The sequence below is a fragment of the Ranitomeya imitator genome, unplaced genomic scaffold (genome assembly GCF_032444005.1).
Source record: "Ranitomeya imitator isolate aRanImi1 unplaced genomic scaffold, aRanImi1.pri SCAFFOLD_66, whole genome shotgun sequence".
Lineage (NCBI taxonomy): Eukaryota > Metazoa > Chordata > Amphibia > Anura > Dendrobatidae > Ranitomeya > Ranitomeya imitator.
Window position 1 is genome coordinate 60,001 of NW_027194872.1, and position 21,237 is coordinate 81,237.

General features: G+C 40.6%; 1 protein-coding gene across 1 annotated transcript in view; it reads right to left on the reverse strand.

Moving 5' to 3' along the window:
• LOC138656617 (homeobox protein EMX2) overlaps positions 1–16,700 on the reverse strand; it is a 50,166-nt gene extending 33,466 nt beyond the window's left edge. Inside the window, exon 1 of the mRNA XM_069743728.1 lies at positions 16,181–16,700. Within this exon, the coding sequence (XP_069599829.1) occupies positions 16,181–16,574 (394 nt within the window). The 5' untranslated portion in view covers positions 16,575–16,700. The remainder of the gene's footprint in view (positions 1–16,180) is intronic.
• Between the last annotated feature and the right edge of the window lie 4,537 nt (positions 16,701–21,237).

A 21,237-nucleotide genomic window follows, 5' to 3' on the forward strand; every position in this document is an offset into this window, starting at 1 on the left:
ATATACAGAGACCCTGCACCAAGAATCTATAATATACAGAGACCCTGCACCAAGAATCCATAATATACAGAGACCCTGCACCAAGAAACTGTAATATACAGAGACCCTGCACCAAGAATCTATAATATACAGAGACCCTGCACCAAGAGTCTATAATATACAGAGACCCTGCACCAAGAAACTATAATATACAGAGACCCTGCACCAAGAATCTATAATATACAGAGACCCTGCACCAAGAATCTATAATATACAGAGACCCTGCACCAAGAATCTATAATATACAGAGACCCTGCACCAAGAATCTATAATATACAGAGACCCTGCACCAAGAATCTATAATATACAGAGACCCTGCACCAAGAATCTATAATATACAGAGACCCTGCACCAAGAATCTATAATATACAGAGACCCTGCACCAAGAATCTATAATATACAGAGACCCTGCACCAAGAATCTATAATATACAGAGACCCTGCACCAAGAATCTATAATATACAGAGACCCTGCACCAAGAATCTATAATATACAGAGACCCTGCACCAAGAATCTATAATATACAGAGACCCTGCACCAAGAATCTGTAATATACAGAGACCCTGCACCAAGAATCTATAATATACAGAGACCCTGCACCAAGAATCTATAATATACAGAGACCCTGCACCAAGAAACTATAATATACAGAGACCCTGCACCAAGAATCTATAATATACAGAGACCCTGCACCAAGAATCTATAATATACAGAGACCCTGCACCAAGAAACTATAATATACAGAGACCCTGCACCAAGAAACTATAATATACAGAGACCCTGCACCAAGAATCTATAATATACAGAGACCCTGCACCAAGAATCTATAATATACAGAGACCCTGCACCAAGAATCTATAATATACAGAGACCCTGCACCAAGAAACTATAATATACAGAGACCCTGCACCAAGAATCCATAATATACAGAGACCCTGCACCAAGAATCTATAATATACAGAGACCTTGCACCAAGAAACTATAATATACAGAGACCCTGCACCAAGAGTCTATAATATACAGAGACCCTGCACCAAGAATCTATAATATACAGAGACAGGAATAAACTATAACATACAGAGACCCTGCACCAAGAATCTATAATATACAGAGACAGGAATAAACTATAACATACAGAGACCCTGCACCAAGAATCTATAATATACAGAGACCCTGCACCAAGAGTCTATAATATACAGAGACCCTGCACCAAGAATCTATAATATACAGAGACCCTGCACCAAGAATCTATAATATACAGAGACAGGAATAAACTATAACATACAGAGACCCTGCACCAAGAATCTATAATATACAAAGACCCTGCACCAAGAATCTATAATATACAGAGACCCTGCACCAAGAATCTATAATATACAGAGACCCTGCACCAAGAATCTATAATATACAGAGACCCTGCACCAAGAATCTATAATATACAGAGACCCTGCACCAAGAATCTATAATATACAGAGACCCTGCACCAAGAAACTATAATATACAGAGACCCTGCACCAAGAATCTATAATATACAGAGACCCTGCACCAAGAAACTATAATATACAGAGACCCTGCACCAAGAAACTATAATATACAGAGACCCTGCACCAAGAATCTATAATATACAGAGACCCTGCACCAAGAATCTATAATATACAGAGACCCTGCACCAAGAATCTATAATATACAGAGACCCTGCACCAAGAAACTGTAATATACAGAGACCCTGCACCAAGAATCTATAATATACAGAGACCCTGCACCAAGAATCTATAATATACAGAGACCCTGCACCAAGAAACTGTAATATACAGAGACCCTGCACCAAGAATCTATAATATACAGAGACCCTGCACCAAGAATCTATAATATACAGAGACCCTGCACCAAGAATCTATAATATACAGAGACCCTGCAACAAGAAACTATAATATACAGAGACCCTGCACCAAGAGTCTATAATATACAGAGACCCTGCACCAAGAATCTATAATATACAGAGACCCTGCACCAAGAATCTATAATATACAGAGACCCTGCACCAAGAATCTATAATATACAGAGACCCTGCACCAAGAATCTATAATATACAGAGACCCTGCACCAAGAAACTATAATATACAGAGACCCTGCACCAAGAGTCTATAATATACAGAGACCCTGCACCAAGAATCTATAATATACAGAGACCCTGCACCAAGAATCTATAATATACAGAGACCCTGCACCAAGAAACTGTAATATACAGAGACCCTGCACCAAGAAACTATAATATACAGAGACCCTGCACCAAGAAACTATAATATACAGAGACCCTGCACCAAGAAACTATAATATACAGAGACCCTGCACCAAGAATCTATAATATACAGAGACCCTGCACCAAGAAACTATAATATACAGAGACCCTGCACCAAGAAACTATAATATACAGAGACCCTGCACCAAGAGTCTATAATATACAGAGACCCTGCACCAAGAATCTATAATATACAGAGACCCTGCACCAAGAATCTATAATATACAGAGACAGGAATAAACTATAACATACAGAGACCCTGCACCAAGAATCTATAATATACAGAGACCCTGCACCAAGAAACTATAATATACAGAGATCCTGCACCAAGAATCTATAATATACAGAGACCCTGCACCAAGAATCTATAATATACAGAGACCCTGCACCAAGAATCTATAATATACAGAGACCCTGCACCAAGAAACTATAATATACAGAGACCCTGCACCAAGAGTCTATAATATACAGAGACCCTGCACCAAGAATCTATAATATACAGAGACCCTGCACCAAGAATCTATAATATACAGAGACCCTGCACCAAGAATCTATAATATACAGAGACCCTGCACCAAGAATCTATAATATACAGAGACCCTGCACCAAGAATCTATAATATACAGAGACAGGAATAAACTATAACATACAGAGACCCTGCACCAAGAAACTATAATATACAGAGACCCTGCACCAAGAATCTATAATATACAGAGACCCTGCACCAAGAATCTATAATATACAGAGACAGGAATAAACTATAACATACAGAGACCCTGCACCAAGAATCTATAATATACAGAGACCCTGCACCAAGAGTCTATAATATACAGAGACCCTGCACCAAGAATCTATAATATACAGAGACCCTGCACCAAGAATCTATAATATACAGAGACCCTGCACCAAGAATCTATAATATACAGAGACCCTGCACCAAGAATCTATAATATACAGAGACAGGAATAAACTATAACATACAGAGACCCTGCACCAAGAATCTATAATATACAGAGACCCTGCACCAAGAATCTATAATATACAGAGACCCTGCACCAAGAATCTATAATATACAGAGACCCTGCACCAAGAATCTATAATATACAGAGACCCTGCACCAAGAATCTATAATATACAGAGACAGGAATAAACTATAACATACAGAGACCCTGCACCAAGAAACTATAATATACAGAGACCCTGCACCAAGAATCTATAATATACAGAGACAGGAATAAACTATAACATACAGAGACCCTGCACCAAGAATCTATAATATACAGAGACCCTGCACCAAGAGTCTATAATATACAGAGACCCTGCACCAAGAATCTATAATATACAGAGACAGGAATAAACTATAACATACAGAGACCCTGCAGGAAATAACTGTAATACAAATATAATGCACTGGCAGCAGTCTACACTCCCGGGTATATATATATATATACAGAGCAGCTTTCATCCTCCCGGTCGCCGGAGCTCAGTTCTCATTAATCAGACACTTGATCTCTGGATTCCTTTTCTGCTTTCATACCTATAATGTACCGACAGCTATACACAGTCCTGTATATAATATATTCACAGTAATAAATCCCTGGATCAAAATAACTGATAGAATATGGTAACATAGAACAACATACCAGAATATCACCAGTTATACACTCAGTATATAATATACTCACTATATATACTCAGTGTATAAAACACTGGCCGTACATAATACACTGGCTGTATATAATACACTGGCTGTATATAATACACTGGCTGTATATAATACTCACTATACTTCTGCCCAGTAGATAATACACTCATTATGTCTACTCAGTATATAACACACTCGCTGTATATAAATGCTCAGTATATAACACACTCGCTGTATATAAATGCTCAGTATATAACACACTCGCTGTATATAAATGCTCAGTATATAACACACTCGCTGTATATAAATGCTCAGTATATAACACACTCGCTGTATATAAATGCTCAGTATATAATGCACTCGCTGTATATAAATGCTCAGTATATAACACACTCGCTGTATATAAATGCTCAGTATATAACACACTCGCTGTATATAAATGCTCAGTATATAACACACTCGCTGTATATAAATGCTCAGTATATAATGCACTCGCTGTATATAAATGCTCAGTATATAACACACTCGCTGTATATAAATGCTCAGTATATAACGCACTCGCTGTATATAAATGCTCAGTATATAACACACTCGCTGTATATAAATGCTCAGTATATAACACACTCGCTGTATATAAATGCTCAGTATATAACACACTCGCTGTATATAAATGCTCAGTATATAACACACTCGCTGTATATAAATGCTCAGTATATAACGCACTCGCTGTATATAAATGCTCAGTATATAACACACTCGCTGTATATAAATGCTCAGTATATAATGCACTCGCTGTATATAAATGCTCAGTATATAACACACTCGCTGTATATAAATGCTCAGTATATAATGCACTCGCTGTATATAAATGCTCAGTATATAACACACTCGCTGTATATAAATGCTCAGTATATAACACACTCGCTGTATATAAATGCTCAGTATATAACACACTCGCTGTATATAAATGCTCAGTATATAACACACTCGCTGTATATAAATGCTCAGTATATAACGCACTCGCTGTATATAAATGCTCAGTATATAACACACTCGCTGTATATAAATGCTCAGTATATAATGCACTCGCTGTATATAAATGCTCAGTATATAACGCACTCGCTGTATATAAATGCTCAGTATATAACACACTCGCTGTATATAAATGCTCAGTATATAATGCACTCGCTGTATATAAATGCTCAGTATATAACACACTCGCTGTATATAAATGCTCAGTATATAATGCACTCGCTGTATATAAATGCTCAGTATATAACACACTCGCTGTATATAAATGCTCAGTATATAACACACTCGCTGTATATAAATGCTCAGTATATAACGCACTCGCTGTATATAAATGCTCAGTATATAACACACTCGCTGTATATAAATGCTCAGTATATAATGCACTCGCTGTATATAAATGCTCAGTATATAACGCACTCGCTGTATATAAATGCTCAGTATATAACACACTCGCTGTATATAAATGCTCAGTATATAACACACTCGCTGTATATAAATGCTCAGTATATAATGCACTCGCTGTATATAAATGCTCAGTATATAACACACTCGCTGTATATAAATGCTCAGTATATAACACACTCGCTGTATATAAATGCTCAGTATATAATGCACTCGCTGTATATAAATGCTCAGTATATAACACACTCGCTGTATATAAATGCTCAGTATATAATGCACTCGCTGTATATAAATGCTCAGTATATAACACACTCGCTGTATATAGTAAAGTCGCCGCAGCAGATCAGTCCTAGCAGCCGCCGCAGTATTATCGCGATTATTGCGATGCGGATGACAGCGGCTGGTAAAGCTGTAGAGCAATAAACCCCGGTATAATATTATTAATATATAATAGAGAGACGGCGCAGAAGTCCCCGATAATAATAATAATAATAATAATAATAATAATAATAAGGCAGCGCGTATTACAGATGATTCCGTTCAGTCCGCGCACGATTTCTACACGGAGCGCGGACGGGAAACCAACAACACAGATGAAAAGATCCAGATTACACAGGTCCCTGCATGTTATATATATATATATTACACCGTCACTTACATATGATACATTTCACACAATACAGATACATACTAATATACACACACTACAGAAACTCAACAATATCTGCACTATATAACGGAAATCCACATATATTATAAGTACATTATATACCAGACTATGTACACACTATCTGTAGATTATATACTCACAGCAATGTCAATTATATAAACTATATACAAACACACATTCAATGTACATTCTATATATTGTATGTGATGTATTACAGTTACTTACATATTATACAAAGGCAGATATAATATACAGCCACACCTTTAGTTTGCTCACAGGTATATTATATACACATTCACAGGAATAAAATATCTATTTAAAGGATTGTAAGAGCTGTGACAATCACACAGACATAAAACCAGGTATTTATCAAAGTCACACATCACATGTAAAGAACCATGGAATAAATAATAATAATAATTATACACACAGATGACATATATTTCATATAATTGAAATACTGAAAAAAGGAAAACACCCAGAATCCCAATAATGCCCTATATTATATACAGTCATGCTCTATATTATATACAGTCATGCTCTATATTATATACAGTCATGCTCTATATTATATACAATCATGCTCTATGTTATATACAATCATGCTCTACATTATATACAGTCATGCTCTATATATACAGTCATGCTCTATATTATATACAATCATGCTCTATATTATATACAGTCATGCTCTATATTATATACAGTCATGCTCTATATTATATACAATCATGCTCTATGTTATATACAGTCATGCTCTATAGTATATACAGTCATGCTCTACATTATATACAGTCATGCTCTACGTTATATACAATCATGCTCTACATTATATACAGTCATGCTCTATATTATATACAATCATGCTCTATATTATATACAGTCATGCTCTATACTATATACAGTCATGCTCTATATTATATACAGTCATGCTCTACATTATATACAGTCATGCTCTATATTATATACAGTCATGCTCTATATTATATACAATCATGCTCTATGTTATATACAGTCATGCTCTATAGTATATACAGTCATGCTCTACATTATATACAGTCATGCTCTACGTTATATACAATCATGCTCTACGTTATATACAGTCATGCTCTATATTATATACAATCATGCTCTATATTATATACAGTCATGCTCTATACTATATACAGTCATGCTCTATATTATATACAGTCATGCTCTACATTGTATACAGTCATGCTCTATATTATATACAGTCATGCTCTATATTATATACAGTCATACTCTATATTATATACAGTCATGCTCTATATTATATACAATCATGCTCTATGTTATATACAGTCATGCTCTATATTATATACAGTCATGCTCTATATTATATACAGTCATGTTCTATGTTATATACAGTCATGCTCTATATTATATACAATCATGTTCTATATTATATACAGTCATGCTCTATATTATATACAGTCATGCTCTATATTATATACAGTCATGCTCTATATTATATACAATCATGCTCTATATTATATACAGTCATGCTCTATATTATATACAGTCATACTCTATATTATATACAGTCATACTCTATATTATATACAGTCATGCTCTATATTATATACAATCATGCTCTATATTATATACAGTCATGCTCTATATTATATACAGTCATGCTCTATATTATATACAGTCATGTTCTATGTTATATACAGTCATGCTCTATATTATATACAGTCATGTTCTATATTATATACAGTCATGTTCTATGTTATATACAGTCATACTCTATATTATATACAGTCATGCTCTATATTATATACAATCATGCTCTATATTATATACAGTCATGCTCTATATTATATACAGTCATGCTCTATATTATATACAGTCATGTTCTATGTTATATACAGTCATGCTCTATATTATATACAGTCATGTTCTATATTATATACAGTCATGTTCTATGTTATATACAGTCATGCTCTATATTATATACAGTCATGTTCTATATTATATACAGTCATGTTCTATGTTATATACAGTCATGTTCTATGTTATATACAGTCATGCTCTATATTATATACAGTCATGTTCTATATTATATACAGTCATGTTCTATGTTATATACAGTCATACTCTATATTATATACAGTCATGCTCTATATTATATACAGTCATGTTCTATATTATATACAGTCATGTTCTATGTTATATACAGTCATGCTCTATATTATATACAGTCATGCTCTATATTATATACAGTCATACTCTATATTATATACAGTCATGCTCTATATTATATACAGTCATGTTCTATATTATATACAGTCATGTTCTATGTTATATACAGTCATACTCTATATTATATACAGTCATGTTCTATATTATATACAGTCTTGTTCTATGTTATATACAGTCATACTCTATATTATATACAGTCATGTTCTATATTATATACAGTCATGTTCTATGTTATATACAGTCATACTCTATATTATATACAGTCATGCTCTATATTATATACAGTCATGTTCTATATTATATACAGTCATGTTCTATGTTATATACAGTCATGCTCTATATTATATACAGTCATGTTCTATATTATATACAGTCATGTTCTATGTTATATACAGTCATACTCTATATTATATACAGTCATGCTCTATATTATATACAGTCATGTTCTATATTATATACAGTCATGTTCTATGTTATATACAGTCATACTCTATATTATATACAGTCATGCTCTATATTATATACAGTCATGTTCTATATTATATACAGTCATTTATTATTTGTACAGCTCCATTATTTCCATGGTGCTGTACATGTTACATCCAGGGCTCCTTACAGTCTCCGTTTTACTATATGAAATTAATTTGTAACTTGTTTCTCCCAGTTTCTGCTGTGGCTGCGGACAGTTCTCTTCAGTCCTCTCTGCTGTAGCGCAGGATTCACTGACACTGATGATTCTACAGCTGGTGACTGCAGCGACATAACAGACCCCAAACATCGAGTCCAGTGATGGCCCCCGAGCCGGGAGCCATGTGTGCAGGGCCAGCCGCAGAGAGCATAGATATATATATATATATATATATATATATATATATATATATATATATATATATATATATATATATACAGGGCCGGGCAGATTTACAGGACCGGGCAGATTTACAGGACCGGGCAGATATACAGGACCGGGCAGATATACAGGACCGGGCAGATTTACAGGACCGGGCAGATTTACAGGACCGGGCAGATTTACAGGACCGGGCAGATTTACAGGACAGGGCATATATACAGGACCGGGCAGATATACAGGACCGGGCAGATTTACAGGACCGGGCATATATACAGGACCGGGCAGATTTACAGGACCGGGCAGATTTACAGGACCGGGCAGATTTACAGGACCGGGCAGATGGCCGCTCACTCATATAGATTTGCAGTTTGCTACAAATTAGGAAGAGCTGTAGCAAAAAAAAAAACAAAGAAAAAAACGGAATAACTTAAATTAAAATCTTATAGTTTACAGGACAAGGAAACAAAGCAGCGGCCGATCCTGGGCGTCATAGACCGCGATGTCGGGCGACACAAACAATAAAGATACAAAACTCTGCACTTTGCAGGTTTCAGTTTTGTGTCAGAAAAAAAAACAATTCACCATCAAGAGAGCAGAGGCCGCACATGGGGGTCCGCACATGGGGGTCCGAACTCCGGCGGGTGTGAAGAGCGAGCGCTAAAAGGGGGCTCCGACAACAAGAAGAAAGTGGTCGGTAACTCACAGAAAACACAGCGACATTCTCACTACAGGCAGTCACAGTATATAGTATATACAGTCATTGTCTACATTATATACAGGCAGTCATACTCTATAGTATATATAGTCATAGTATATAGTATATACAGTCATACTCTATATTATATACAGGCGGTCACAGTATATAGTATATACAGTCATTGTCTACATTATATACAGGCAGTCATACTCTATAGTATATACAGTCATAGTATATAGTATATACAGTCATACTCTATATTATATACAGGCGGTCACAGTATATAGTATATACAGTCATTGTCTACATTATATACAGTCAGTCATACTCTATAGTATATACAGTCATGCTCTATATTATATACAGTCATGGTCTATGTTATATACAGTCATACTCTATATTATATACAGTCATAGACTATATTATATACAATCATGCTCTATATTATATACAGTCATGCTCTATATTATATACAATCAAGCTCTATATTATATACAATCAAGCTCTACATTATATACAGTCAGTCATACTCTATAGTATATACAGGCAGTCACAGTATATAGTATATACAGTCATACTCTATAGTATATACAGTCATTCTCTACATTATATACAGGCAGTCATACTCTATAGTATATACAGTCATAGTATATAGTATATACAGTCATACTCTATATTATATACAGGCGGTCACAGTATATAGTATATACAGTCATTGTCTACATTATATACAGTCATGGTCTATGTTATATACAGTCATAGACTATATTATATACAATCAAGCTCTATATTATATACAATCAAGCTCTACATTATATACAGTCAGTCATACTCTACAGTATATACAGGCAGTCACAGTATATAGTATATACAGTCATACTCTATAGTATATACAGTCATTCTCTACATTATATACAGGCAGTCATACTCTATAGTATATACAGTCATAGTATATAGTATATACAGTCATACTCTATATTATATACAGGCGGTCACAGTATATAGTATATACAGTCATTGTCTACATTATATACAGTCAGTCATACTCTATAGTATATACAGTCATGCTCTATATTATATACAGTCATGGTCTATGTTATATACAGTCATACTCTATATTATATACAGTCATACTCTATATTATATACAGTCATAGACTATATTATATACAATCAAGCTCTATATTATATACAATCAAGCTCTATATTATATACAGCCATACTCTATATTATATACAGTTATTCTCTATATTATATACAGTCATGCTCTATATTATATACAATCAAGCTCTATATTATATACAGTCATGCTCTATATTATATACAGTTATTCTCTATATTATATACAGTCATGCTCTATATTATATACAATCAAGCTCTATATTATATACAGTCGTGCCCTATATTATATACAGCCACACTCTATATTATATACAGCCATACTCTATATTATATACAGTTATTCTCTATATTATATACAGTCATGCTCTATATTATATACAATCATGCTCTATATTATATACAGTCATGCTCTATATTATATACAGTTATTCTCTATATTATATACAGTCATGCTCTATATTATATACAATCATGCTCTATATTATATACAGTTATTCTCTATATTATATTCAGTCATGCTCTATATTATATACAATCAAGCTCTATATTATATACAGTTATTCTCTATATTATATACAGCCATGCTCTATATTATATACAATCATGCTCTATATTATATACAGTCATGCTCTATGTTATGTAGTTATTCTCTATATTATATACAGTCATGCTCTATATTATATACAGTTATGCTCTATATTATATACAATCATGCTCTATATTATATACAATCATGCTCTATATTATATACAATCATGCTCTATATTATATACAATCATGCTCTATGTTATATACAGTTATTCTCTATATTATATACAGTCATGCTCTATATTATATACAATCAAGCTCTATATTATATACAGTCATGCTCTATATTATATACAATCATGCTCTATATTATATACAGTTATTCTCTATATTATATACAGTTATTCTCTATATTATATACAGTTATTCTCTATATTATACAGTCATACACTATATTATATACAATCATGCTCTATGTTATATACAGTCATGCTCTATATTATATACAGTCATGCTCTATATTATATACAGTCATGCTCTATATTATATACAGTCATGCTCTATATTATATACAATCAAGCTCTATATTATATACAGTCATGCTCTATATTATATACAATCATGCTCTATATTATATACAGTTATTCTCTATATTATATACAGTTATTCTCTATATTATACAGTCATGCTCTATATTATATACAGTCATGCTCTATATTATATACAGTCATGCTCTATATTATATACAGTCATGCTCTATATTATATACAGTCATGCTCTATATTATATACAGTTATTCTCTATATTATATACAGTTATTCTCTATATTATATACAGTTATTCTCTATATTATACAGTCATACACTATATTATATACAATCATGCTCTATGTTATATACAGTCATGCTCTATATTATATACAGTCATGCTCTATATTATATACAGTCATGCTCTATATTATATACAGTCATGCTCTATATTATATACAGTCATGCTCTATATTATATACAATCAAGCTCTATATTATATACAGTCATGCTCTATATTATATACAATCATGCTCTATATTATATACAGTTATTCTCTATATTATATACAGTTATTCTCTATATTATACAGTCATGCTCTATATTATATACAGTCATGCTCTATATTATATACAGTCATGCTCTATATTATATACAGTCATGCTCTATATTATATACAGTCATGCTCTATATTATATACAGTTATTCTCTATATTATATACAGTCATGCTCTATATTATATACAGTCATGCTCTATATTATATACAGTTATTCTCTATATTATATACAGTCATGCTCTATATTATATACAATCATGCTCTATATTATATACAGTCATGCTCTATATTACATACAGTTATTCTCTATATTATATACAGTCATGCTCTATATTATATACAGTCATGCTCTATATTATATACAGTCATGCTCTATATTATATACAGTCATGCTCTATATTATATACAGTCATGCTCTATATTATATACAGTCATGCTCTATATTACATACAGTTATTCTCTATATTATACAGTCATGCTCTATATTATATACAGTCATGCTCTATATTATACAGTCATGCTCTATATTATATACAATCATGCTCTATATTATATACAATCATGCTCTATATTATACAGTTATTCTCTATATTATATACAGTCATGCTCTATATTATATACAGTCATGCTCTATATTATATACAGTTATTCTCTATATTATATACAGTCATGCTCTATATTATATACAGTTATTCTCTATATTATATACAGTCATGCTCTATATTATATACAGTCATGCTCTATATTATATACAGTTATTCTCTATATTATATACAGTCATGCTCTATATTATATACAGTCATGCTCTATATTATATACAGTCATGCTCTATATTATATACAGTCATGCTCTATATTATATACAGTCATGCTCTATATTACATACAGTTATTCTCTATATTATACAGTCATGCTCTATATTATATACAGTCATGCTCTATATTATATACAGTCATGCTCTATATTATATACAGTTATTCTCTATATTATATACAGTCATGCTCTATATTATATACAGTCATGCTCTATATTATATACAGTCATGCTCTATATTACATACAGTTATTCTCTATATTATATACAGTCATGCTCTATATTATATACAGTTATTCTCTATATTATATACAGTCATGCTCTATATTATATACAGTTATTCTCTATATTATATACAGTTATTCTCTATATTATATACAGTTATTCTCTATATTATATACAGTTATTCTCTATATTATATACAGTCATGCTCTATATTATATACAATCATGCTCTATATTATATACAGTTATTCTCTATATTATATTCAGTCATGCTCTATATTATATACAATCAAGCTCTATATTATATACAGTCATGCTCTATATTATATACAGTTATTCTCTATATTATATACAGCCATGCTCTATATTATATACAATCATGCTCTATATTATATACAGTCATGCTCTATGTTATGTAGTTATTCTCTATATTATATACAGTCATGCTCTATATTATATACAGTTATTCTCTATATTATATACAGCCATGCTCTATATTATATACAATCATGCTCTATATTATATACAGTCATGCTCTATGTTATGTAGTTATTCTCTATATTATATACAATCATGCTCTATATTATATACAGTTATTCTCTATATTATATTCAGTCATGCTCTATATTATATACAATCAAGCTCTATATTATATACAGTCATGCTCTATATTATATACAGTTATGCTCTATATTATATACAGTCATGCTCTATATTATATACAGTCATGCTCTATATTATACAGTCATGCTCTATATTATATACAGTTATTCTCTATATTATATACAATCATGCTCTATATTATATACAGTCATGCTCTATATTATATACAGTTATGCTCTATATTATATACAGTCATGCTCTATATTATATACAGTCATGCTCTATATTATACAGTCATGCTCTATATTATATACAGTTATTCTCTATATTATATACAGTCATGCTCTATATTATATACAGTTATTCTCTATATTATATACAATCATGCTCTATATTATATACAGTTATTCTCTATATTATATACAATCATGCTCTATATTATATACAGTCATGCTCTATATTATATACAGTTATGCTCTATATTATATACAGTCATGCTCTATATTATATACAGTCATGCTCTATATTATATACAGTTATTCTCTATATTATATACAGTCATGCTCTATATTATATACAGTTATTCTCTATATTATACAGTCACTGCCGTCCCCGCATTATTACAGCCGCAGGAATATTTCACATCTATTCTCTCCTCGCTCTGCCAGTTATAAGATCACATATTATATTATATATTATAGTTCTGTACGTACAGTCCAGTCTTCTATATAATATTCTATGCGGTGACACAAATCATCCGCCTCCATAGAGCCCAGTCCGGAGCGACGACCCCTTAGCTGTGAGCAGCCGGAGACCCCGCATAGTCCGGGCAGCAGGAGACCCCCGGAGTTTGGATCCGGGCAGCAAGAGACCCCCGGAGTTTGGATCCGGGCAGCAAGAGACCCCCGGAGTTTGGATCCGGGCAGCAAGAGACCCCCATACTCCGGGCAGCAGGAGACCCCCGGAGTTTGGATCCGGGCAGAAGGAGACCCCCGGAGTTTGGATCCGGGCAGCAGGAGACCCCCGGAGTTTGGATCCGGGCAGCAGGAGACCCCGCATACTCCGGGCAGCAGGAGACCCCCTGAGTTTGGATCCGGGCAGCAGGAGACCCCCTGAGTTTGGATCCGGGCAGCAGGAGACCCCCGGAGTTTGGATCCGGGCAGCAGGAGACCCCGCATACTCCGGGCAGCAGGAGACCCCCTGAGTTTGGATCCGGGCAGCAGGAGACCCCCTGAGTTTGGATCCGGGCAGCAGGAGACCCCCTGAGTTTGGATCCGGGCAGCAGGAGACCCCCGGAGTCTGGATCCGTCCTGGAGCCCCCTGCAATCACTCGTCTCCGGTGGTCGCCGCCGCTCCCGGTCCTCTGTGCCCGCACCGCCGCTCCCGGTCCTCTGTGCCCGCACCGCCGCTCCCGGTCCTCTGTGCCCGCACCGCCGCTCCCGGTCCTCTGTGCCCGCACCGCCGCTGCCGGTCCTCTGTGCCCGCACCGCCGCTGCCGGTCCTCTGTGCCCGCACCGCCGCTCCCGGTCCTCTGTGCCCGCACCGCCGCTCCCGGTCCTCTGTGCCCGCACCGCCGCTCCCGGTCCTCTGTGCCCGCACCGCCGCTCCCGGTCCTCTGTGCCCGCACCGCCGCTCCCGGTCCTCTGTGCCCGCACCGCCGCTGCCGGTCCTCTGTGCCCGCACCGCCGCTCCCGGTCCTCTGTGCCCGCACCGCCGCTCCCGGTCCTCTGTGCCCGCACCGCCGCTCCCGGTCCTCTGTGCCCGCACCGCCGCTGCCGGTCCTCTGTGCCCGCACCGCCGCTCCCGGTCCTCTGTGCCCGCACCGCCGCTGCCGGTCCTCTGTGCCCGCACCGCCGCTCCCGGTCCTCTGTGCCCGCACCGCCGCTGCCGGTCCTCTGTGCCCGCACCGCCGCTCCCGGTCCTCTGTGCCGGTCCTCGCTGCACTCACCTTGGAAGCGGTGCCCCAGGTAGCGGTAGCGGTGCAGCAGCCAGGGGTAGAAGCTGGACGGGTCCCGCTGCTGGGAGGAGAAGAGCGGGTGCGGGGAGTGCGCGGAGGGCAGGGGGTGCGCGGCCAGCGCGTGCGGAGGGGGCACCGGGTGCACGGGCCCCGCCGGGCTCTGCGGGTGAGGCACTGTCTCTGCGAACACCAGGTCCGGGCTGGAGTAGACGCCCCTGGAGTGGAAGCCGTTGAGGAAGGGGTTGATGGGGCTGATGGGGCTGGAGTTGGCATAGCTGAGGGCGGCGGGGCGCAGCGGCTCCTCGGGGCGCACGGAGGGCAGCGGACCGTCCTTGGCCACCAGAGACTCGATGGTGAAGCATCTCTTCGGCGCCGGCTGGAACATATTGCGGGCAGCAGTGATCGTGCGGGCGGGCGCTCAGCGACCTCCTCTGCCCAGTGTCGCCCGGTCCATGGACGCGCCGGACTCTCCGCAACTTCTGCCGCGGTAATTAGTGCGGCGCTGACTCGGGGCTTCCTGCGCAGATGTCGCACACTCTGATTGGTCGCTGCGCCACAGGGGAGGCTCCTCCGTGCGTCAGAGCGCATCCACTCCCCGAGAACCGGCCGCCTCCCCCGACCCTGTCACTGCCGGGACTGTCCACGGGACCCACGACCGGGACCATCCGAGGCCCAGCACTGGAGGTCTCAGACAGCTCCTGGACACACTGAAGAACTAAACCAGGGCATCACACACTGGAGGACTGGACCTGGGCACCACATCCACAGCTGGAGAACCGGACCTCGGCACCACATCCACGGGTGGAGAATTAGACCTGGGCACCACATCCACGGGTGGAGAATTAGACCTGGGCACCACATCCACAGACTGGAGGACTGGACCTGGGCACCACATCCACAGCTAGAGGATTGGACCTCTACACCCCATGCACAGACTAAAGGACTTGACCTGGGCAACACACCATAAACTGGAGGACTGGACCTCGGCACCACATCCACAGACTGGATAATTAGACCAGGACACCACATCCACACTTGGTCGACTGGACCTGGGCACCACATCCACAGACTGAAGGACTGGATCTGAGCACCACATCCACAGACTGGAAGACTGGACCTGGACACCACATCCACAGACTGGAGGACTGCACCTGGGCAGCAGATCCACAGACTGAAGGACTGGACCTGGCCAACACATCCACAGCTGGAGGACTGGACCAAGACACCACATCCACAGCTTGAGGACTGGACCTGAGCACCACATCCAAAGACTGGAGGACTGGACATGGACACCACATCCACAGACTGGAGGACTGGACCTGGCCACCACAACCACAGCTAGAGGATTGGACCTGGACACCCCATGCATAGAGTAGAGGAATTGACCTGGGCAACACACCATAAACTGGAGGACTGGACCTGGGCACCACATCCACAGACTGGAGGACGGGACCTGGATACCACATACACAGCTGGAGGACTGGACCTGGGCACCACATTTAGCTGGAGCAGTGGACCTGGACACCACATCCACAGACTGGAGGACTCGAACTTGCCACTACATCCACAGCTGGAGGACTGTACCTGGACACCACATCCACAGACTCGAGCACAGCTGGAGGACTTGATCAGGCCACCACATCCACAGCTGGAGGGCTGGACCTGGACAGCATATTCACAGACTGGAGGACTGGACCTGGGCACCACATCCACAGACTGGCAGACTGGATCTGGGCACCACATCCAAAGACTGGAGGACTAGACCTGCACACCACATCCACAGACTCGAGCACAGCTGGAGGACTTGATCAGGCCACCACATCCACAGCTGGAGGGCTGGACCTGGACAGCATATTCACAGACTGGAGGACTGGACCTGGGCACCACATCCACAGACTGGCAGACTGGATCTGGGCACCACATCCAAAGACTGGAGGACTAGACCTAGGCACCACATCCACAGACTGGAGGAATGGACATGAGCACCACATCCACAGACTTGTGGACTGCACCTGTGCATCATATCCACAGACTGGAGGACTGGACCTTGGCACCACATCCACAGAGTGGAGGACAGGACCTGGGCACCACATCCACAGACAAGAGGACTGGACCTGAGCACCACATCCACAGCTGGAGAACCGTACCTGGACACCACATCCACAGCTGGAGAACTGGACCTGGGCACGACATCCACAAACTGGAGGACTGGGCCAGGGCACCATATCCACAGACTCGAAGACTGGACCTGGACACAACATCCACAGACTGGAGGACTGGACCTGGACACCACATTCACACCTGGAGGACTGGATCTGGGCACCACATCCACAGAATGGAGGACTGGATGTGAGCACCACATCCACAGCTGGAGGACTGGACCTGGACACCACATCCACAGACTGGAGGACTGGACCTAGCCCCAGATCCACAGCTGGAGGGCTGGACCTGGACAGCATATCCACAGACTGGAGGACTGGACCTGGCCACCACATCCACAGACTAGAGGACTGGACCTGAGCATCACATCCACAGACTGGAGGACTGGACCTGGGCACCACATCCACAGACTGGAGGACTGGACCTGGGCACCACATCCACAGACTGGAAGATGGAACTGGGCACCCCATCCACAAATGGAGGACTGGACCTTAGCACCACATCCACAGCTGGAGGACTAGAGCTGGACACCACATCCACAAATGGAGGACTGAACCTAAGCAACACATCCACAGCTGGAGAACCGGACCTGGTCACCACATCCACAAACTGGAAGACTGGACCTGAGCACGACATCCACACCTGGAGGACTGGACCTGGGCACCACATCCACAGACTAGAGGACTGGACCTGAGCACCACATCCACAGCAGGAGGACTGGACCTGGACACCACATCCACAGCTGGAGGACTAGACCTGGGTACCACAGCCACAGGTGGAGGACTAGACCTGGGCACCACATCCACAGACTAGATGACTGGACCTGAGCACCACATCCACAGCAGGAGGACTGGACCTGGGTACTACATCCACAGACTGGAAGACTGGACCTGGGCACCACATCCACAGACTGGAAGAATGGACCTGGGCACCACATCCACAGACTGGAGGACTTGTCCTGAGCACCACATCCACAGCTGGAGGACTGGACCAGGACACAATATGCACAGCTGGAGGATTTGACCTGGACACCACATCCACAAACTGGAGGGCTGGACCTGGGCACCACACCATAGACTGGAGGACTGGACCTGGGAACCACATCCACAGAACTGGAGGACTGGATCTGGACATCACATCCATAGACTGGACCTGGGCACTACGTCCACATACTGGAGGATTGGACCTGGCCACCTCATCCACAGCTGGAGGACTGGACCTGGGCACCACATCCAGCTGGAGGACTGGACCTGGGCACCACATCCACAGACTGGAGGAGTGGACCTGGACACCACATCCACAGACTGGAGGACTGGACCTGGCCACCACATCCACAGACTGAAAGACTGGACCTGGGAACCACATCCACAGACTGGAGGACTTGACCTGTCCATCACATGCACAGATGGAGGACTGGACCTGGCCACCACATCCACAGCTGGAGTACTGGACCTGGACACCACATCCACAAACTGGAGGACTGCACATGGCCACCACATCCACAGACTGGAGAACTGGATCTGGCCACCACATCCACAGACTGGACCTGGTCACCACATCCAGACTAGAGTTTTGGACGTGGCCTCCACATGCACGGACTAGAGGACTAGACCTGAGCACCACATCCACAGACTGGAGGACTGGATCTGGCCACCACATCCACAGCTGGAGGACTGGACCTGGAAACCACATCCACAGCTGGAGGACTGGACCTGGACACCACATTCACAGACTGGAGGACTGGACCTGGACACCACATCCACATCTGGAGGACTGGACCTGGCCACCACATCCACAGCTGGAGGGCTGGACCTGGACAGCATATCCACAGACTGGAGGACTGGACCTGGCCACCACATCCACAGACTAGAGGACTAGACCTGAGCACCACATCCACAGACTGGAGGACTGGACCTGGGCACCACATCCACAGACTGGAAGACTGGACCTGGACACCACATCCACAGACTGGAGGACTGGACCAGAGCACCACATCCACAGCTGGAGGACTGGACCTGGACACCACATCCACAGACTGGAGGACTGGACCAGAGCACCACATCCACAGCTGGAGGACTGGACCTGGACTTCACATCCACAGACAGGAGGACTGGACCTGGGCACCACATCCACAGACTGGAAGACTGGACCTGGACACCACATCCACACCTGGAGGACTGGACATGTGCACCACATCCAGGAGGTGGTGATGGCGAACTCAGTCGAGGGGTTCAAGAGAGGCCTGGATGTCTTCCTGGAGCAGAACAATATTGTATCATACAATTAGGTTCTGTAGAAGGGCGTAGATCTGGGGATTTATTATGATGGAATATAGGCTGAACTGGATGGACAAATGTCTTTTTTCGGCCTTACTAACTATGTTACTATGTTACTATGTTACATACTGGAGGACTGGACCTGGGCACCACATCCATGGACTTGAGGACTGGACCTGGGCAGCACATCCACAGACTGAAGTACTGACCTGGCCACCACATCCACAGCTGGAGGACTGGAACTGGGCACCACATCCACTGGTGGAGGACCTGACCTGGGCACCACATCCACAGCTGGAGAACCAGACCTGAGCACCACATCCACAGACTGGAAAACTGGACATAGGCACCAGATCCACATTCTGGAAGAATGGACCTGGACACCACATTCACACCTGGAGGACTGGACCTGGGCAGCACATCCACAGACTGGAGGACTGGACCTGAGCACCACATCCACAGCTGGAGGACTGGACCTGGACACCACATCCACAGACAGGAGGACTGGACCTGGGCACCACATCCACAGACTGGAAGACTGGACCTGGACACCACATCCACATACTGGAGTACTTGACCTGGGCACCACATCCACGGACTTGAGGACTGGAC